Source organism: Oryza brachyantha, chromosome 9 (assembly GCF_000231095.2).
Source record: "Oryza brachyantha chromosome 9, ObraRS2, whole genome shotgun sequence".
Classification (NCBI taxonomy): Eukaryota; Viridiplantae; Streptophyta; class Magnoliopsida; order Poales; family Poaceae; genus Oryza; species Oryza brachyantha.
Genome location: NC_023171.2, coordinates 10,209,471 through 10,232,291, shown reverse-complemented (window position 1 = coordinate 10,232,291; position 22,821 = coordinate 10,209,471). Strand labels below are relative to the sequence as shown.

The window sequence follows — 22,821 nt, the reverse complement described above, 5'->3', positions numbered from 1 at the left end:
ACATGGATAAATCTAGTCAAATTCAAAAAGTCTTATAATATAGAAAGAGGAAGTACTAAATTATTTATACTTTTTAGTGGAAAATCTTAATACCTGAAATATTTAAGTATATAGAGATAACAAATTTTTACATGAGAAAATGCGATACATGACAATACCATTTCAACCAGGAAAAAAAAACTAACATCAAAAACTCCATCATCATTTACAAATTCCATCTTTGTCGTGAAAGCTTCGTTGAGGGAAACCAACACAAACAGGATAACTCACAAAGTTCTTAAATTTGAAGTTTGATCGATGCAATGCTATTGTTCTTATTTACATAAACTTTTTATTAGTCTAACAAAAAACAGCATCTAGTACTACCTGTATTTCTAATACTTCAGGGTTTATCATCACCTTTGTGTGAGTATCAAAACATAATGACCAAGCCTATTTGAGAGAGTTGAAGGAATGGAAAAACCAATCAACTGAATCGTTTTAGCGAAAATAAAAAGAAATATCTGACCTGATGAAGTCATCGTCGTCTCGCCGTCAAATTTTAAAACTTTTATTCGGAGTTGATTTTGGGTTTTCTTATTGTTTATTTTCTAATATTTATTTTTATATCAATAAGAACACAGATAAAAAAGTTTATTTATAAATTTTTGCTTATGCTTAATTTAAGTGAAACAATCTTGCTGCCCCTTCTTGGATTGACAAAAGTGGGGTTTTATTTTCTTAATTTGCTTCGTCGTGAGTACCAGCACAGCGCAATTCAATTAGCGACACCGTCAGGCAAGCTGGCAGCCCCACGGAACGAGCTAGAACTGCCTTAATTAGTGCCTTCTTTGGGAAAAGCATAAAGAGAAAGAGAGATATTACGGGATAACACATGATCGAACCATTAATTACTGATGACTGATGAGCACCTGGCTTGCCTGGACAACCACCATCTTGCATGGCCAAATAAACGAAGCCAGAATTTTTCCAGCCAGCCTCGGGAACCGAGCTCTTCACCGCCGCCGGCCAGCCGGCCGGCCGACGGCGTGGCTTACCGCCGTGGCCGGTACGTGTCACATCCCCCACGTGTACGATATCGGGCTTCGCACGTCGTGCTCGCCGCCGTCGCTCCAGGTGAGCCACCCGAACGCGGAGTCCATCGGGCCACGGGGCGTCGCCGACTTGAACGTCACGGTGTACCTCAGCTTGTCCCCGGCCGCCTTGAACGCGAGCCTCGCCGGCTTCACGGCGACGGCAATGTCGCTGGGCCCGGTGACCCGCACGGTGTACACCGACCCGCCGTCGCCGCCGACGTTGGTCAGCTCGCGCCGGTACTTGACGCTGCTGCGCGACGACCTCCGGCCGAACACGACGGAGAACGACGGGTAGTTGAGGTCCCCGGGGCTGGACAGCTTCCGCTGGCACGTCACGTTGGGCGCCGCCGTGATGGCCTGGACCTGCTGCGGCGACGTGCCGACGGAGCACAGGAAGGCGACGTAGTCGTCGACGGAGGCGTCGTAGACGAGGCCCGGAGAGAGGGCCTTGACGGGGTCGACGTGGCCGGCGCCGATGGACCACGGCGTTGCCGTGCTGTTGCCGCCGGCGGCGTCGAGGATAGGCGAGCCGGTGTTGTCGACGGTGTAGGCGGTGGTCATGAGCGCCGACTTGATGGCGCTGGGGCTCCAGTCCGGGTTCGCCGCCTTGACGAAGGCCGCGAGGCCGCTGATGTGCGGGCATGACATGGATGTTCCTGCAAGATCACCATTAATTGCGACCATTAATCACTCGAGTTGATGAATACCTTCTGTGGAAATGATCTTTGCAGTAGTGAACACAAGATCAAATGCAGCTTTTTGGCTCAAAATAATTCAACTTTTAGCTGTGTAAGTTACGATTTAAGCGGTAATAAGCTTTAGTGCAAAGGGAAACATAACCAGACACATGTCAGGAAATCGTGCAACTTAGGACAGTCGACTGTCGAGAATATCATGGCATTTTGCTGCATGCGAACTGCGCTTGAAAGCTAACAGCAACATCATGACCAAAAGGGCAAGATGCTACACAAAGAAGATCAAAACAGCATCAAACAGCTACTATTAGCTGGTACCAATCCATTTTCGAGCACGCCGGCTCGAGCTTTACGTGCAATGCACTAATCAAGCAAAACTGTCAGTCAATACTAGTACAGTCTACAGAGCGAGTACTTGCGTGTAGGAGACAAAGCGTGCCACTGACCTGACAAGATGTTAAACGGCGGCCGCCGCTCGTCGACGGTCAGCCCGGTCGGCCCGACGGACCCCGTCCAGCCGGCGAGGATGTTCACGCCCGGCCCAATCACGTCCGGCTTGAGCAGCTGCGGCACCTGCCTGTTCGGCCCACGGGAGCTGAACGCGGCCACCACCGGCGCCGGCCGCACGTCGAGCGCGGTGCCGGCGAAGCTTAAACCCACCTCCGCGTCGGCGTCTGACTCCACGTACCTCCTTATGGCGTCGCCGCTCTTGGCTCCGACGGCCACCGCGGGGAGAAGGTGGCTGTCGGCGACGACCTCCTCGCCGCTCTGCGCGGTGTTCGCGAGCACCATCCCGACACCGCCCGCCTGCTTCACCACCAGCCCCTTCTCCACCCTCGAGTTGCCGCCACGGTCGCACAGGACCACCTTGCCCTTCACCGCCGCCGCGTCCAGCGTGCCCTCCATGCAGAGCTTGCTCGCGTTGCTGCCGGCGCGGATGCCTTTGTTGTACACGAGTGGGAACTTGTCGTCGCCGAGCCCGTCGCCGGAGTAGAGCGACATGCCAGCGTGGGTCTCGCCGTTTCCGAGCTCGGCGTACGCGGGGAAGTTCCTGTCGAGCGTGCCCGCGCCGACGGTGATCACCCACGGGGCGGTGTTCACCAGCGTCGACGGCCCCGGCCCACTGTTCCCCGCGGAGCACGCCACGACGATTCCACGGCGGGTGGCCGCGAGCGCACCGACCGCAATGGGGTCACGCGAGAGCGGGAACAAGCCGCCACCGAGAGACAGCGAGAGAACGTCGACGCCGTCGTCGATGGCCTTCTCCATGCCGGCGAGTATGTCGGAGCTGAAGCACCCCTGCCTCCAGCACACCTTGTACGCCGCGACGCGCGCACCGGGAGCCATGCCCCGGGCCGTGCCTTGCGCGTATCCCAGGAGCCCCGCGTCGGCCACGACGGCGCCGGCCGCCGTCGACGCCGTGTGCGTTCCATGACCGTCGTGGTCCCTCGGCGAGGAGAACTCGACGCCGATGCGGGAAGCGTTCCCGCTGCCACCCGCCCCATAACCCCGGAAGAAGGCGCGCGCGCCGATGAGCTTGCGGTTGCACATCGAGGAAGGGAAGTCGGTGGCATTGGTCTCGCAGCTCCCGCGCCACCGCGACGGCACCGGGCCCATTCCAGCGTCGCCGAAGCTGGGGCTCTCGGGCCAGACGCCGGTGTCGAGCACGCCAATGATGACGTCGGTGCTCGCACCGTCGGCATCAGGGGCATCGTACGGCGGGAGGTGGAGAAACAGTGGCGAGCGGGTGGTGTGGAGCGGGAGGAGCACGTCTTCATGGACGGACGCGACGGCGGGGTGGCCGCGGAGCGCCGCGGCGTGCGACGGCAGGAGGCGCGCGGCGAAGGCGGACGGCGCCGCCGAGGTGTAGGAGTAGAGAAGATGGCGCGAGGGGTCCACGGAGAGGGAGCCGAGGTGGGCCTTGTGCCAGTGCAGGTGAGTGGCGTACGGCGACGGCTTCAGGGCGGGGTCGAGGTACACAATGTAGGTCGCCGCGCCGTCGCCGGCGCCGGAGGCGAGCAGCGGACACGACGACACGACGACGAGGAGGAGGAGGACGGGTGCACCGACGAGGAACGGTGGCTGCTGCATGCTGGACAGTGTAGCTAGCGAGTGGTGTCCACGAGAGTCTCGGCGCGTTCGATTCAAATATAGGCGGTGGCACATGCCTCTGCTGCTGCCTGCTGGTACGTGCTGGTGATGTGCCGTCTCGATCGAACGCCACCGAAAACGTAACGCTCGTACGTGTAGCGTCCCGAGCGGACAGACATGCAATCGTTGGAGTCAACATCGACTTTTGACGTATGTGATCGCGTTCATCATGCACGTCCTCCTCCTCCTCCAGCCTCGACGCGCTCCGTGTTGCTTTACAAGCGGCACGGTCCATGGCCGTGCACGTCGCGGCGCCCCGTAGCTCTCGTGGGCGGCTGGCCCTGCCTCGTTGTGGCGCCACGCCACGGCGTACGCGCCCGCCGGCGCGCGATCGGTGGTCGGGTGGGTTCGTGGGGAGGAGAGCCGTGGACCGTGGTCCGTCCGTGGATTTCCACCATGGCCGCGGCCGTCAGTGCGCGAGGCTCGATCGCCACGGCGAGCGGGGCAAGCGATCCAGCAAATCGCGTGCCGGCGTGCGGGCGTGCGTGCGTGCCTTTTCCCCCCGGGTGGCGATCTACCGATCTCATTTCTGCGTCTCTAATATTGCGTCGCCCATGCCTCCACTTTCTCGGGGCGATGCACTGCGCGCGTGGCTCCACCTCCACGCCTCCGCGATGGCGGACTGGCAGCTAGCTGGATTCTGTTGCGAAAGGTAGCCATGGCCCGATGCACTTTTCTTTCACCCTGATTGCATAAGAGCAAGATTAATAATATAGCCAATAAGCTGATTATAATATTTTTTATAGTTTTTTCTTAGTCCATTTATATACTAGTTAGCTCTTCATCATTAATATAGGGCCCACATGTTACTCTCATTGAGTTTCTTGGTCATATACCTAAGCTGACTATAAGCTTTTACAGCCTGTTTATACTCTCTCTCATCTCCTCTCTCCTTTACATAAACATATAGTCAGCTTATAGTCTGCTATTATACTTGCTGTAAGCCTGTCTGCGCTATATCGGCATATCCAGTGATCGTAAGTGCGTGCTTGAGTGCCGCCATTGCTGTTTCTTTGCCGCGTGATTGTTTTTCCTTGGTGTTTATCAATATTGTGTGTGTGAGAGAGAGATGGTGTCGACTGTCAAGGGCTTATTTGCTGCTACATGCAAGCAAGCAGGACTCTTTCCATCAGAAAGGTAGAGGAGACTGGTTGCTGCAACTGAAGATTGGTACTAGTAGCGGTGGACTCTTTTTAATCAAGGGAAAATCTCATCGTTTTGTTTGTATCATATGAATGATCATGAAAAAAGTTATTTTTTTGACAAAATAAATTATGTGTGATATATCAGTACATAAATATACAAGATCAAAGTTGATTTTTCTAAGTTGGCATTAAGAAAACCAAATATAACTTTGAATATGCTTATATGAACCATATTTTAATTTGTTACTTTCGTTACAACTTATTAAGATCAAATTTGGACATAGATGTTTATGGAGCAGGGTTTGCAATTTTAGTAACCGGAAATTTCAGTTTTTATTCCGGAAATTTTGAAGATTTTTTTTCAAATTTAAATGCTGATAATGATCACTTTATCACCAAATGCATGAATTCTGAAAAATATAAGTGAACATCGGGAATTTTGGGGGAAAAAATACCGATACCGGACCCCACCGGTAAAATAGAAATTTCGAGAATTTCACTCTGAGATTGCAAATATATCAAGTGTTAATCTATTGTAAATTTTTTTAATAACGAATATGTAAAAATGAGAGGGTGTCCGTTGAAAGATTTGAATCCATTTGCGTAGGTAGGTAATTAATTTGGCTTTGAGCAGTGTGAGATTTGTTTTTTTGAAAAAAAAACAGAACTTGGCATTTGACGTAAGTTTTGCGACTCTGCTTTGCAGTGGCAATCTGAAGACTGACTTTGCTGTACTGTACTAGTGCAAGGTGCTGACCTCTGTCAAACACTATCCACTCTGAAATTTGTGTCGTGTTGACCTGAAAAAATAAAGTAAAAAAAGAGAGAGCCGTCAAAAGTCAGATGCATTCCTGTGCTTCTGCTGCGAGCCTCCGACAAACAAACGCATTTCTGTAGTTCGCACTAACGTTCGTGCAACCACAATACATAACGAATTCATCTGATCCTAATCTCTGCAGTTAACAGAGGATAATGCACCACCAATTTATCGTTCATCATGAACATTCATCTCAGCAATCCTTTTTTTGTTATTCGAAACGATAATTCAGCTCAGCAATCGACCGAAGTGCCAGTACATTCAGAAACATTTCTAATTGAAACGTGGATGCAGATACGGCCCTAGGGAGTGATCGAGTCGGAGTGATTGATCACCTTAAAACCATAATGGATCCTCAACTGTATGATCATAGCATTCCCAACCCATAATTATATATGGTTTTTATAAACTTTCCATCGTCAAGAAACTAGTACTAGACACTACTCTTCTAATACAAACATTATTATTTCACACTTAAATTTAATGTTACTTATCACATGATATCTTGGATGCTGTGTAGAAACCATGTCTCATGCAAGACATGGTTTCATTATCTTTTCTTATTTATTCATTTATCACATTATTTTTTATCCTATGTGACAATTTATTTAATGCTATAGAAATCGTCCTAATCATTGAGTTGGGAATGGCCTTGTCCTCATCATGATCGCCATTGGTGCGTGTGTGAGCTGGTCACCGCACACAGCGAGACCCATGCAAATGGTTTCTTCTCTAATCGTTATCAAAGTGCCAGCTTCCATTAACGCCTGTTGCGGCATGCTGTCCTCGTACTACTACTAATCCTTGTGTTTCGTGCCAAACCTTCATAAGCTCACGGCTGACGTAGTCATGATATCAGCCAGTGTCAGCCTTACCCGAAAATAAAAAGAACCCCTATTTTAATCACAACATTCCAATTTGAAAATAGGAGTACCTACGCAACTTACGAGTTATTTTCTGGTAAGTATTCACAAAGCACGCGGAGATAGTCAGCGGTGGAGCCAGTGGCGTCGTCGAGGCTAAGAGCAAATAGTATAGCCACCTAATAGCTTCAATTTATCTATAACCAATCTAATAGATAAATAATAGTTGGCTAGAAAACATCAATACATGGCCCCACATGTCATACACATATTTTGTCTTGGAACCCGTGTGCAGCGTAGTCTATCTCTCTTCTCTCTCCTATTTTATCTCTTTAAAATATACTTATAACTAGCTTATAGCCTGCTATTATACATGCTCTAAGCGACAAATATTATTCCACTTTTTAACCGGTTTTTACATACGTTTACGGCAATCTGCAACGGAGTCAGCACACCGACGATGGCCCCACCAGACCACCAGCACTCAAGGCTCCTTTAATTAAAAGGAAGTTTATAGAAATTTTATATAATTTTATTTTTATAGAAATTTTTTCTATAAATCCCTTTGAATAAAAGGAATGAACTCTATAAAATCCTATAAAATTTCTATGGATTGACTCTTTTTATGTAAGTTTTGGAGGAAATATAACAAAAGGTAGAATCTCATAAAAAAAATCCTATGAGTCTTTATCTCTCCTCAGATTCATGTGTTTTTCCTATGATCCAATCAAACGATCATTCCTACGTTTTTTTCTATATTTTGCAATTCTCTGTTTTACACTTACATTTCTATCATAATCCTATATTTTTCCTATTTATCTGTTTTTCCATATAATCCTACGAGTCCGACCGTGCCTCCCGCAAGCGATGCACGACAACCCAAAAAATCAAAAGTTGAGAAATATATCCATAATTATATGCACAATCTTTTCGTTTATACTTATAAATTATATTTTAAAAATTTTAATCTTAAATTTAAACTTAATTTTGATGTTTTTTACCGTCGTTTATTTTTCAGTTGGGTTTTTAGTTCACTTAGAATACACATATAAAAAAAGTTATATCCATAAATTATTTTTTATTTATAATATATCGTACCATCACTCGGTAACAAATACAATTAAAGAAACCCTCTATGCCCATCAGAATTCGGAGCAGACGTTTCCGTAAGATTGACGCAAAGGCTTGGGTTTTTTAATACATTAAAAATACTCCAATTGTCATACGGTAAAACAAAGATATGGTTTTGTTAGTGGTAGTTGCCGCCACTCGGATCAGCATCTGTAGCCGTTAGCGTCTCAGCTCGACGCTGTTTTGCTCTACCGACTCGCTTGGACCAGCCTGGTTGGTGAGCTTGTAGTTAGTAGAAGTAGCAATATTTGGCTAAATTTGCTGCCCAAGCGGCCATTTCGCGTGACGCCCATCAAACCGTCGGTCTCTCCGGAACACGGGGATATCCGTTTCGCATCAAGCATGATGTTGTTCCGGGTGTCCGGCCGCGGCCGCGCGCGCCGCCGGCAGCGGCAGTGGCAGCGGCGGCCGAAGATGGCGGTGGCGCGGCTCGGCGGCGAGGAGGGTGCGCCGGCGCCGCCGCGGCGGCGCAGGACGACGTTCTTCCTCTGGCTGCTGCTGCTGAGGTCGCGGCGCGCGCTGGCGCGGCTGAGGGAGTACTACGCGGAGGTGGTGAGGCGGCTCGTCGCCGAGGCGGCCGCCCTGGAGCCCGCGCCGGCGAAGGCGCGGTGTCGCGCGGTCGACGCGGTGGCGGAGACGGCGGTGCCGGCGGCGGCGAGATCGGCCGTCGTGCCCGCGGTGGTCGCGCGCACGGTGCTGAGATGCAACTCGCACTACTACATCCGGTGATCCTGTTCGAGCGTTGATGGTTGAAGCCGATGAAACTTTGCGCGCGAATCTCGCGATTGTAAAAAAATGTCCTTTTCTTGCACTTTAATTGGTGGCAAAGTAATGAAACCCTTTTAAGTTAAATGTTTGTCTGTGTGTACCATTGAAATAACGTACCAATAAAATCCTCTCCTTGATGTTTGATCAATTGTATCCTTCTGGTTTTCAATTCATCAATTTCAGGTCTCCTAGGTTTGTTTTTATATGATTTTCGCCGTAGACAGTTTTTTCTCTCTAAATTCCTATGAAATTCATTCGAACAGAATAGAAAGTTTTCAGGTACAAACATTGAATGACTGAAACCACCAAATCAACCCCACTGGTGCGAATAAGTTAGTTGTTTCATGATGCCCCGCTACGCACGACATCGGATTAGAGTCACGACCCATGCTCTACACGACTACACATACGCCCAGCGAGGTAATAGGCGCGAAGAACTGCATCATTTGACCAAGCGTAGCAAGCTAGGAGTACTAATTTAACCAGCCAAATAAGCAAGATCTCGAATAAGACGATAACTTCGGCTATTTTTTCGCTAACCCATGCACATAAGGGCTCCTTTAGAAGAAAGAGCATTCCTCCCGTTCAACAAGTGGTAGCTGCCGGTACCAGTACCGGCCGGTACAGAGAGTCATCCAGCCGTTTATTTTCAGGGGCACGATTGGTTTTTTCTGTGTCTTGACTAGTACAGCAAACAGCCACACAGTCTTCGCCATTTCGCAAGCCCACCAGTGTTGCCGCAGCCATCGCCGGAGCCGCCGTCACCGCAGCCGTCGCCACCACCACGGGCGTCGTCGCAGCAACCATCATCGCAGTACCCGACGCAGCAGGTGTCGCAGAAGCCGCAACCGCCGCAGCCATCGACGGTGACGCCGTTGCCGGATTCGCCGCCGCCGGTGTTAATTGTTAACAGATGTTTAATTGTTTTGTGTTTAGAGCTATGGATTGAGCATAATTGTGCTAGTCATTTGTCTAGAAAAATGCCAGATGTCAGAAAAAAATGCTAGATGTCCCGACTGGAGCAACTCTCATTAGCCCAGAAATATCTGATGTGGTTCATTCTGAGAGCAATAAGATGTGTAACTCAATCGTTATTTCGTCCCGCGGTTTCTAGGCTACAATAACCAACATGTGCTAATGACAGATTAATTAGGCTTAAAAAATTCGTCTCGCGATTTCCAGGCTAGCCGTGAAATTCATTTTTTTATTCGTGTCCAAAAACCACTTTCGACATCCGGTCAAACGTTCGATGTAACCCATTTAGCAAAAATTTTTGCCAACTAAACAACCCCTCGATGCCACTTTCTGAACTCAGTCTTGTCAGAACATTGGCACGTGCTGAACTGCTACCTTCTACAGGCATTTTTTCTCATGGCTTTACATACTCTGGTCATCCAGTTTCTTGTTCTGTTGCCCTATAAGTTCTGAAAATTTATCGGTATATTGAAACCTTTCAGCATTACACAGTGCACTTGTGCTTACTGGCTATTGAGTTTGAAGTTCCTGATTAATCTTTCATGAATTCTGTGTAAGGGAAAGGCAAAACCGTGATCCTATCTAGCAAATTTCCAATTATTGGAGAGGTATCATCTTTCTGCCCAAAACTTTCAAATAAAGCTAGCTCCTGCTACAAGTATCTCGGAAATATTTATTATAAGTCAATATAATTTAGCAAATAAATTGCACATTATCTGTTAGCTAGTCACTTGAAGTTGAAAACTACTACCTAATCTGGACCATTATGATATGTTATAATAGGTAATATACCACCCTTTAACCAAAACTTGACCTGCCTAAGCAAAGGTTTATGGTATGGTTTTTCAGGAGTTGGATAAATCTTTGGAGAAATGACTGTACGAAGCGTAGCATGCTGGTTAAGGTTGCTGGAGATGTGATTGCCATGTCCCCGCCGCTTATAATGACCCATGTAGAAGTTGATGGAGTAAGATCAAATTTGACATTGTCATTTGTCCAGAAAAAATACCAGATGTTCTTTTTTGTCCTCTAAAATTTACGAATCAGTAAATGAAATCATAATTTTTCACAATTATCAAACCTGCTCCCGCCCTGCTTGTTGGCTGATTGTTGCCTGCACTGCGCACTATGCAGTCCTGCGCTTGTCGTCGTTGCGCTTGTCGTCGCTCCCCCCGCGCCTGCATGCACCTGCGCTTGCTGTCGCTGATGCGTCGCCAGCGCTTGTGCGCTCCCCTCCCGGCTCGCCACTTGCCCTCCGTGGCCGCTTGCGCGCCGCGCCGCCGCCGAGCGCCGCCTGCACTCGTCGCGCCGCTACGCCGAACGCCGCCACACCACAGATCCACACGCCAGCTGGCAGTCGCCTCCCGCACCGTACGCCCTCGCGCGCCCACCGGCGGTAGGCCACCTGCCGCCGCCCGCCTCCACGGAGCACTTCAGATGCCGCCGCCGCCCACGGACGAGCTCGCGTCGACGCCGCGCCTCCCACGGACCACCTCGCCGACGCGCCTCCCACGGAGTACCTCGCCACTGCCGCCGCCGTCTGCGGATCGATCTGTCGCCGCCGCCTGCTCGCCTCCTCCTCCTCCCACGGAGTACAGCCCTATTTTTCTCTCATGGACACTCCTACGCAAAATGACAAATTTACCCTTCCACCACTCAAATGATTCTGGTACCAGCTCATGGGCGAAATTGTACTTAGAGGTACCAATTAATTTCCACCGTTCGATTGAGCTCGTTGTGTGGCTCAGATTTGGTACCGGCTGTGTACTTTTGGTACCTGCTGGATGGGAGCAACCCTCTTAGAAGAAGAGCAAAGGAATTTTAAAGGATTATATCCCTATAAAAATCTTATATGGTCCTTTGGTTCCAAAGGAACGTCTCTTATAATTTTCTTTGAAATTCTTTAGGAATGCCTCAATATATAAAAATTTTAGAGGATTTTCAATATGAGGTCCAATCTCTTGGGAAATTTACTTTGTGTCTCTCTCTTAATTCCTGCAATTTTTTTATGCACGATCCAAACAGTTTTTCTATATTTCTTCAATAAGCGTTTTTTACTGTCCTCGAGGAGTTACCATTGGGTAACAGGTATTGGCAGGTACATTGAAATCTAGCCATTCATTTGCTAAGGGCAAGATGGACCAGGAAAAAGTGTCATCCGTCTCGCCGCCTCTCGCGCTATACTCTAGCCGCGCATCCCCTTGCTTTCGTATTCTCCAGTTGCCCATCTCCTATCTATATTCCACCCCTAGCTCTCTCTCTCACACAGACTCTCTTGGCTATATATATCCGCCAATTCATGAAGCTCGGCTATACCATTCGGTACTCCCCAAGTGTTTTTCTTCCCCTGTTGTTTCAAAAAAGTGAGGAAAATGTGGAGTCCAATACACCTGAAGTGTGGAAAAAGAGAGGCTTTGCTGGATGTATGTGGAGTCCAGTGCACCTGCAGTATGGAAGAAGGAGTAATTTTTCAGTTCTTGAGTAGATACCGAGAGGTACCAAAATTTTAATGTAAAATTTAGAATCTCCTAGTACCTTCTGAAGGACCGTAAAATTGCTCTTGGAAAAAGATTGTTCTTGCTCTATGCTGATGAACATAACGTCTAAGACGAAGAACAGGAGATTGAAGAAAATGGAGGGAGTAACTTTTACGTTACATTCACGTAAGAAGAGGGAGAGAAAGATGAAGAGTGGGGCTGGAGGAATAAGAAGATAATCAGTCCTCCAGTACTAGGATCCTGGATCCGCCACTGGCAGCATGGTGCTACATAACGCTTTCATGAAATTGTTCTCCTCAATAATGGATTGAGATTGTATGGCCTAGCTCTCTTTTCTTTTCTTGATTACTCTTGTCAAGCTCACTCCACATAATTTGGTAGACGTATCAAATCTTTTCACGGAAATATTTCTTGGAGGCGTTGATTATGTCATCCTTATTTCCTGTGTGGAGAAGATATTTTCTTGTGTTGCATTCTCATGATACCAAAACTTTTGAAGATGAATCATATTTCCTCCTGAGCTAGTTTATGAAAAAAAAAGTGGTTAGAAATTTTCTGCAAATTCTACTGCCCATGCATCATAACAGACGATTTAGTTTCTAGCACTAAAATTATCTTTCACCCGTTGTAATCCACGAGTATTTTTCTAGTGAAAGTAGTATAATATTGGGAGATGCATTGCTAACAATGACATGGGTGTGTGGTTTGAACCTCGAGGATACATATTTCAATTCTGGACGCACTCGCACTTTCGTTGCTTCTTCCGTTAAAAAATTCTTATGGCGAGCAGAAAAAGTGGCTCACCTGCACAGTTGCCGTAGAATTGTATTGGGTTTGTTCAGCAGTAACAAGGCTAAACTAAAGATGATGAGATCAGCCTACATAATGAATCGTCCATTTGCATAGTAGTAAGTAATAAGTAATATCACTAACAAACAACTTATCAATAATTTTAATGTTTAGTATTGCGACTTAAGGGCTATAAGATAAGATAGGTCAAGACTGACCAACCAAACCGCATGAACTGCGCATGAAGTAGGTGAAGACGGGAGTCTGAACATAAGAATGTAATTTTCGGATCAAAGCTGAGATCACGCAGAAGGGTAGGCGTTCGGGCCAATATTTGCACGGGCAGCTCTGTCAAAGGCTCAAAGCCCACTGGGTTATCAGGCCGAAGTGCCCCAAGACTAATAATTTTATTCTTAAATTACTTTTCATTTAATATATCGTTTGATTTTTTTATAAAAGCTGAGCATGCTCTAAATAATCTAAAAATGTTTAGATTTCAGAACATATAGAGTACGTCACACATGTCAAGTCTGTGATACTACTGTTATTGCTGTTTACGAGGTCTCAGTCTCTAGGAAGAGAAAAAACCAAGTTAAACCTGCCTCGCTGAGCAAAAAGTTAAATTAAACCTGCTTACGAGACCAAACGGAGATTTAAGTTAATCATGCCAACAGAAGCGCATGACAGCCTGATCCATAACAACACCTAGAAAGCTGTACATATCCCTTGCGCTTGAAATTCAAGCAACAAAACGAACACCACCATTTGGGCGACTTCAAAATATGGGCTACAGCTTATAATATAGGCAAGGCAACAGTTTTGACCAGTGAAATGGATAAGGCGAAACATACCCTTTTACATTATACATCACCATCAGCCAGAAAAGGTCTAGTTGCAAGAAAAAGTCACAAAGGAGAGAATCTCACGAGGAGAAACGAAAGCAACCTATGTCATTGCTGTACATAATTCATACCCCAATTTGAGGAAAATATACTTATTGAAATAAACACTTGCTGCTGCAGCAACATGCGCTGTCCACACGATTGGAGAGGTTGCCAACAGCCAATGATTATTCAAGAACCGGCCTACTCATTTCATCATCACAGATCAGATGATGCAAAAATAGCACCATGCAAGCCAAAATGAATCTTGAAAAACACATATCTTAACTTCCACTGAAAGTTCTGAACAAATTATTGCATGGCTACATGATCAGTACTCATTAGTGTTTTGAATGTTTCACCAAGTCCATATCGATAGCAAAACTATGAACAAGGCAATATCATGATCTTACACGACCCAATGTAAAGGTCCCCATCTCTCATACTGTTTCTGCAGTTTTGCACTCAGTCACAGGACATCATCCTTGTATGCAAGGAGGCAAGAAAAAGGAACTATTTTCTTTCCAATGATCAAATCTAATCTCCTATTGTCAAATGTCAGTTCTTCAGAAAGATATAACTATGCCTATCATCTTTAAACTCATGAAACTTCTTAGATTCGTTGCCGCTCACAAAAAAATGGGGGGAAAGCTCAGTTCATTTTTATAGTTCATTATTCCCTTCCTATATTTGATCCAAGTCATCCTATAACCGATCAGATTTATCAATTCCACATTCCTAAATTTGATCAATATATCAATTTGATGGGAACGCAGAGAGTCAAAGACAGCAGCTTTCTGAATCTGTAATCTACAATTTTCCCCCAAATTACACAAACACTGGAATCCTCCTGTCACGCAATTGAATTTGTACACAAATTTATTTCTACCTGTCATACAAAGATCGAGAAAACCAAACAGAATCACACCTGCGGCAGCCGCGAGCCAAACCCTAGGCGCAGGCGCAGGGGTTGTCGACCACGACGAGGTCCTCCCCGTCGCTGCTGCGGAACGCCAAGTACCCGGCCGCGAGCCCGACGACCACGGCGAAGAACACCCCGACGTTGAACGACATGACGGCGAGCATGAGGAGGTACCCGAGGCCGGAGTTGACCCCGAACAGCCCGGCCGTCGCCAGCCGCGCCGGCCAGCGCCCGGCGGCGGACGAGGAGAGGAGGAGCGGGGCCCGCGCGGGGTCGGAGGACGCGGGGGGCGGGATGGAGGCCGGCTTGGCGCCCGCGAGGAGCCTGACGCGGATCCGGAACGCCTCGAGGTACTGGTAGAAGGCGGAGGCGAGCAGGAGCGCGAGGAGGGAGAGGAGGTACCCGGTCCACGTGGCCGTCCGCCAGCCGTCGAAGAGGATCGTCGCCTCCTTCCCCCAGTAGAAGGTCATGTGCATCATGGTGCCCGGCGGATCGCCTGCGAGGGCGATGGCGCGGAGGCGGAAGAGCAGGCGAGGGAAGTTCTGCGGTCTCGCCGGATTGGGAGCGAGGGGCGGGGGAGGATGGACGGAGAAGGGGAGGAGGATGAGGATTCCGGCGAAAGAGACCGGTGGGATTTTGAAGGAGCGGCCTTTGTTGCAAGGTGCGGTTTTGGGCGCGGGGTTTGGTTGTATTTACGTTGGCGCCACTGCAGTGGAGGTTGGGTCTCCCAGCACGGCAGGTAGGTCAAGAAAAAATTTTACAAAAGCCTCTCGATTTTCGTAATATGTTTGATTTTTTTCTGACGTTTAATTATTTATTTTATTTAAAAATTTAGTATAAATATAAAAAATAATAAGTTGTGTTTAAAGTTATTTTAATAATAAAGTAAGTCACAAGTAAAATAAATGATATTTCTATAATTTTTAAATAAGACGAATGATCCAACGAAAAAATCAAACATCTTATATTATAAAACGGAAGGACTACTGATTAATACTAAACCGGTATCTGCTTCTTTTTTTTTTCTCCGTTATCTCCTCTCCTTCCCACGTTGAAAGTGAGGGCCTATTCGTTCCAAAGAATTTGTAAAGGAAAAGTTTAGGAACGTGAAATCACGTGGAATGCATACTGTATCAACGTTTATTTTAAAGGAATGCATCTAGGAGTATAGAAAAATTTCCTATCTCTCCACTATTGAGACAAAATTTTCACGATGTCAGAGGAAAAATTTCTATGTTTCTCAATCCTATAAGTTTGCACATGCATTCCTATCATATTTCTATATTTTTTCTATTCCTATGATTTAGAAATCCTATGAGGCCCCCTTTGATTCAAAGGAATTTCATAGGAATTTTAGAGAATTTTATTTCTATAGAAATTTTTTCTACAAAACCCTTTGAATCAAAGAAATAAACTCTATTGAATTCTATGAAATTCCTATGGAATGCATCTTTCTATATAAGTTTTGGAGGAAATTTAACAAGAGGTTGAACGTCATGGAAAAAATCTTTTGAGTCTATCTCTCCCCTCAAATTAGTGTGTTTTTCCTGTGGTCCAATTAAAAGATCATTCCTACGTTTTTCCTGTATTTTACAATCATCTGCTTTACACCTACATTCCTTTTAGAATCCTATGTTTTTTCTATTCCTCTATTTTTTCATTCGTGTGATTCAAAGGGACACTAAACGAATAAGTGTCGAGCATCTTCATTTCTTCGCTGGAGATGCATGCACATAGCAATGCGAAATTTGGAAATCAGCAACTGTACGACACGAGACATAAAGCTCTTATTATTCGGTGAGCTGTTATTAGTGGAAGCGACGTGCCTAGGTGCTTTTATTCCTGCGTTTATAGTGTACTCAATTGAAACGAAACGGTTATTTCTATATTATATTTTTCATGTGGTTTTCTTATCCATAGGATCTGAGTTGAGATAGCACTTCAATGCTGCACTTTTCATGTTTTAAGAATCATGTATTTCAGAGGAGCTTTTATCCCAAATAAACTTAATAATTCTTATTAGAATAAGTTTAATAGTATACTCAACTAATAGCCTTAAATTGTCTATAGTAAATTTATATAATAGTTACCTATAAAACATATATCACAATTAATATCTAGTCTCACTTGTCATATATACGTTGCGTCTTAGAGTACGTGTTATAGCTAGCTTTAAATCTATCGCTCGTTTTTTTCCTCTTCTTTTTTATCTCTTTAAAATATATTTATATCTGGCTTATAGTCTGCTATTATGTACATGCTTTTATCATGACCTATGATTATCCCTCCAGCCCTACTTGGTTTGTGTTAGTGGATGCTTCTTGTTTTTTACTCCCCTTACAGGAAGTTAACTGCCTTTCTAGGCTAGTAAACAGAGCTCCTGAGCCTGAGGTTTCGAAGGAGTCAGGGTCAAAACCGCCATATCCAAAAGCTTTTCTTAAAAAGCAAAGACGACATATCCAAAGCTTGCCGTCGTCCTTTTCGGCTTTCGCCGCTCGCCGGCGCATCGTCCCGCTCCGCTGCCCCGCCCCGTCCGGCTCTCCTTCCTCCCTCGAGGTCACGTCGTGGCAAGAGCCAAGATGGCGAGCGAGTGGAGACGTGGAATCATGGGCAAGTGGCAAGAAACGCCAACGTTGATGACTTGGGCATGTCTAGAGGGGGTGGCTCTCATGTAATTTAGCGCGTAATCCATGCCCCCATCATCAAGCCGTACCACTATCAAGCCGGCAGCAGATGCAGTACAGGGGTCATAGGATGCAGTACAGGGTCGAGAACCTGTACTGCACCTGTACGCCACGCCAACCACCGTGGCCGACCGGCCGCGCGCGCTGCCCGCCCAACGTGGAGGGTTTTTCCACCCGCGCGCGCGCGTGCGTGCGGCGAGCGCCTGGCTGGGCCGGCGTCGCATACGGTGCGCATGGCGTGCCCGCAACGTCCATGCTTGCGGCTCCGTTTTCACCGGCCGGTCGTTTCCTCCACGAGGACCACGCACGGTCGCCGCGCACGAGCTGAATCGGTGGAGCTTGGGTTTTGCCTGGGGCCCTGGAGGATGGAGGGGTGAAAAACGGTCACAACTCACAACCATGTTATTTCTTGAGAACAGATCAGAAAATTAAAGGCAATATTAAAAATATCGGAAAGTAGAAAATGGGAACGTTCGACTGAAGCGGTCGGCAAGTCGCATCCGAAACAACGAAATATCAAATATAGCATCTCACTTTTACGAATACTCTATAATGATTGCATCAATATAACAGTTTATGTATAACACACATGAAAGAAAGGTTTAGTCTCAATGAACTTTCATTCAGTTTTTGCTTGCTTGAAAACAACGTCATTAGCCTTTCACTGAGATGAAAGAGTTCTCTTCTCTTTTCTAATTAAATTCGTATCATGTCATCAAAAAATCTGATGTAACACCTAATTAATGTCAAATGAAAGAGCCACTGAGAATGACCTTACGTCTGCAAAATCTCTCCACTAGCATCCAAACCCTATTGTGTCAAGTCTTCATTGAGTATGTGAAGCGGCCCACTCTTACCTCCACATCGCCCAACTCCACTTAGAATGTGTTTGGATGGAGGGTTTGGAGTGGATAGGATATGGAGGCCTATTTTTTTAGGTCTTTGGTTGGTGGATGGAAGTGGGATAGGACGGTCCAGAGAGAAATATTCTCCCCAGATGCCAGATGGATTAATTCGACCGATTTGGTCAGATTTGGGCACCCGGGCGAGTCGGGCGACGACAACTATGTGTTTTGCGGCAGCGGCGGAGGGAGCAACGGCGAGCGCTGGCGCGGGCCACGAGCGCGACGGTGATGGCGATGCCGACGCGTGCCCGACGACGACGATGACGTGCTGCGGTCGGGAGGAGGGAGCAGCGGCGAGCGATGGCACGGGCGACAAGCACGGCGGCGACATGATGCTGACACGTGCCCGATGACGACGATGACATGCTGCGGCCGGGAGGAGGGAGCAGCGGCAAGCGATGGCGCGGGCGATAAGCACGCGGCGACATGATGCCGACGCGTGCCCGACGACGACGATAATGACAATGTGCTGGCGAGAAGAGCCGGCAGTGGCGGTGAGCCCCCGACGGCCAGATCCAGCCGCTTTTTTCCTTTTTTTTTCTTGTTTTCTTTGTTCTCTATGTATTTATAATAGAGATAGTAGTGTAAATTGTTGAAAATTTTATTGTTCGTATTATGTATTAAAATTTGATAGGGTTATACTACACCTACAAATTCATCCTTCTCTCTCCAACAAAATAAATAATTGGATCACCAAATCTATCTTCATCCCTATAACTAAACAAAAAACTGGATCGTCATATTCGCTCAGCCAAATAAAAAACTATAACGTCATATTCAACAAAATATGAACCGTCATATCCCATCCAGCCTTGTCTGTGAACCAAAGGCTGCACCAACAACCAACTCGTAGCCCAACAACATCACTGTACTCATTTGCTTGTAAAAATTCGGGGCTCTCTGGCCACCGCCCACACGAGGTTGAGCTTGCGCAACTCCCGTTAGTCATCAACATGGATCCCATTATATTTGTTTTTAGTTTTTTAAGACTTACACCTATTTTTTTAAAAAAAATCACTGTAATTGCACGAAGACAAGCCATATAGAATGTAACTAAATCAATGTGTCATATAGTCGATGAAACTACCATCCAAAATCGCTCAGGAAAGTAAAAAGATGTTCTGGTTTTAACAAGCAAGGGAGACTATTAGCCTGTTTGAGGAATTTCTCCTGCTGCAGTTTTTTTTTCAAAAACTGCTTCTGTTAGAAGCTACCCCAAATGGTCCACAACTTCCGATTCTAGAAAACGAACTAAAAATCTAGAAGCTGAAGAAGTTGGGTTCCATATTCTCAAAAACTAGCTATCAAACAGCTGCTTATCAGAATCTAAAGCTCCCCTACACAGGCCCTCTACACCAAATGCTGCGGTTTGCAGGAGATAAACTGGACTGGATCCAAAGTTGAGGGAGTCCAAGTAGACTTCTCGGATATAGCTAATTTTGCAGTTGGGGAGATAGATCGGACTCAATCCAGTTGCGGGAAGCTGAATAAACTTCTCCTTTTATTTTGGGCTGTGGCTCCTGTCAGCTGTCCATTTGGGCCGGCATGGAGTTGTCCAAGCAAGGACCATGCATGAAAGCCGGGCCAGAATATGTTCTATGGAATAAATTCTGTGGAGCTTCGATCCAAATTATCACTTGTGCACCCAGGCTGGATAAATGACACGTAGCATAACAGAATATCACAATGACACCAGACATCATGCGTGGAGATTAAATTTAGAGAGAAAATTTAGGATGTAAGAACAACATGCAGTTTGCATATTTTGTTGGATGAAAGATTTGGTAACATGTACACGTGTCAAACAATCTACCACGGGGTGCATAGGTGATGAAGACCGTGTGTCCACCCAAATTAATTCGGTGTTTCATGTGTGCTCCAATCTGGAATTGGGATTGCTGGGAAATAGTTCGGTTCACAGGCCCAGGAAATAGAATAGTGAGCAATTGAACACGCACACTTGGGCCTTGCTTGGATCCACGGTTTTTATTAGACTTAAAAACTAGAATAAAATTCTGGCCGTACTCATGGATTTTAGGCCCAGCCAAATAAAGCTTCGAGAGTGAACGGTGAATCCGTTTTGCTGTTAGCGAAGCAAATTGTTTCAGGCTTTCAGGTAATTCATCGAAGCTAAATCTCTCTTTTAAAAACTGCACCGATAGCCATATATACATAGATTTACTTTACGAGGCGGCATGAACTACATTGTGCTCCGTGTCCGATAAAAGAACCTCATTTTCTTATAAAACCTGAAATTTACAGAATTGAACTGTCTCGTTTATGATCTAATTTGATAAGAAAGTGTTGTTTTTTTAAATGCATGATGAAACTATTCAATATTTATTTTTTATTGTCAGTTTACTAAAATTCTTGGGTGATCTGTTTATATTTTCTTTAGTCTAAAGCCACTGCATATTTACTTTTCATGTATACAAAATTTATTTAAAATATTTTTAATTTATACATATACCGGTTCGTATTTTCATTCAAGGAGTCTAAAGATGACCACCCACCTCGACCCTCCACGCTTTATTGTTCGGAGAGCTGAGTGTCGTACGGGACACTCTGTTCCCAAGCGCCGGGAAGCCAGGAAGTGGTATGCAAATATGCGAGCTTTGCTCCTATATCCCTTTCAGGACTACATTTCACAAGCGAGACGTCGAAATCAGTGGTGAATCTAGCCAACGAGATTAAAGGAAAATAAATTAGACAAAGTTTTAGCCTCTGTGTCTACTAATCTTTTGTCACAAAATTTTAGGAGGTCTTTATGAGAGCTCTAATAACTTTAATGAAAATAGCAGAGCTAGAGACTCCGTCGCCTTCATATTAGATCCATAGCTGGTCGAAATATTCAGCCAAGGACGCAAAACCAAAAAGAAAAGTACGACACAAAAGAAAAAGAAAAATGAAGCGCTGTTGCTCCTCTTTCCAACGACGACTCCGGACATGATAAAGATCGGGCTTATCCCAAAACGTTTCCACGCACATGCAGACGGGGATGCCAAGTTAAGCACGCATCGCATCCGCATCTCCACGAGGACGACGACGGCGCGCGGAGAACAGGGGATGGATCCAGCTATATATGCCACCGTCTGTCGTTTTAGTTTATATTTATAGTCAAAATTTAAATTTAAATTTTAAATTAAAAGTTAATTTAGAGTTGGGTTCTTTAAGTTTATTTTTCAGCCCGAGCTTTTAAATTGTTAAGAATATATATATACATAAATTTTATTAATAAATTACTTTTTATTTATAAATATACATTTCAGCCCGAGCTTTTAAATTGTTAAGAATTTATATATACATAAATTTTATTAATAAATTATTTTTTTTATAAATATACAGCGAAAAATGTACTGTCACTCGATGGCATGTAAGCTCAAGTAGACAGAGGAGCATCCAATCACGGCACGCCTTTGTGAGCTGTGATCACAGTGACCTACTCTATCACTGTCATCCGTGCATTTCTGTAATTCTTTTTAGCTATGGATGCTTGCATTATTTGGCATGTATGGACAAGGGGCTTTGGCTTTAATTTGCTGGTCAATTGTTATATGCGTAATGCGTTGTAGGATATGGGGGCTTGATTACACTTGGACGGCTCTCTTGGCAGCCTTGGACAACGATAATAACTTGTAAGTTTACTGCTCGATTGAATTTTTGGCTGGGATGGGTGAGTGAGACAATCCAAGAGGTATTAAGATGAAGGAAAATTACAGTAAATACTACATATGGCTATTGAAATTGGTTGGGTGGAGTGCACGCCCATGATCCACGAGCCAACTATACAAACATAACGTGAAAAATATTAAATATATAGAAATCCTATAATATGTTTTGTATTACACTGGCCCTCGTACAAAATATATATATATATATATATATATATATCGTAAATGAGAAATATAGACTTAGTACAAGATAAGTTATAAATAATTTAAATATTTTCAACTAACACTCAATTAATCATGTTATAATAAGTTACCTCGTTTTAAATGTGCGGAAGATGAAATAGAATTTCTGGTCCGAGGGGTGAGATGAAATAGAACGATAAGAAATGTCACTTTCGGAGAGAACACAGTTTGACTGGAGGTTTACAATTAGGATTGTTCTTCATTGATGTGCTAATAAAATATCTGGCAATATGTATGAATCTTATGATGGTGACCGCGCGTGGTTAAGAAAAGATAATTAGTTCCACTATAAGCGAGACCAGTGGTAATGCTCGGGCGTTATATCTTTGTTATAAAAAGAGATTTCCGGTCAACCTAACAAATCCATAATAGCAAACCAAGATCTTGTGTAGTGGCTTGTTCATGGTCTAGCGAGTAGTATGAAGCAGATATTTTTTTTTCAATCTTTTTTGTGGGGAGCGTCTCAAGCGGCCTTTGACTAGTTTCTTGCCTACGGTATTTTCGTATGGTCACACCCTCTTTCTTTTATTTCTTCTTATGGTTATGCTTACAAGTTAAAATTTAAAAATTTAATCTTAAATCTAAGGTTGATTTTGAGATTTTTTTC

The 22,821-nt window shown here is 45.4% G+C and overlaps 2 protein-coding genes across 2 annotated transcripts; both read right to left on the bottom strand.

The window, feature by feature from the left end:
- Positions 1-685: 685 nt before the first annotated feature.
- Positions 686-3,877, bottom strand: LOC102721767 (subtilisin-like protease SBT1.8). Its single transcript, XM_040527640.1, has 2 exons — positions 2,218-3,877; positions 686-1,732 (listed from the first exon to the last, which is right to left on the bottom strand). Exons 1-2 carry the CDS (start codon positions 3,860-3,862, stop codon positions 1,056-1,058), a joined length of 2,322 nt encoding a protein of 773 aa, XP_040383574.1. The 5' UTR covers positions 3,863-3,877; the 3' UTR covers positions 686-1,055.
- Positions 3,878-14,517: 10,640 nt separating this feature from the next.
- On the bottom strand, positions 14,518-15,357 carry LOC102721479 (copper transporter 5.1). The gene has a single exon (XM_040527520.1). It carries the CDS (start codon positions 15,188-15,190, stop codon positions 14,741-14,743), a length of 450 nt encoding a protein of 149 aa, XP_040383454.1. The 5' UTR covers positions 15,191-15,357; the 3' UTR covers positions 14,518-14,740.
- Between the last annotated feature and the right edge of the window lie 7,464 nt (positions 15,358-22,821).

Bases quoted from the DNA above. Each gene is read 5' to 3' on its own strand.
- LOC102721767 (XM_040527640.1), bottom strand. From the start codon at position 3,862: ATGCAGCAGCCACCGTTCCTCGTCGGTGCACCCGTCCTCCTCCTCCTC. The intron at 1,733-2,217 runs GTCAGTGGCACG...GTGATCTTGCAG, and splicing joins GCCGTTTAACATCTTGTCAG to GAACATCCATGTCATGCCCG.
- LOC102721479 (XM_040527520.1), bottom strand. From the start codon at position 15,190: ATGATGCACATGACCTTCTACTGGGGGAAGGAGGCGACGATCCTCTTC.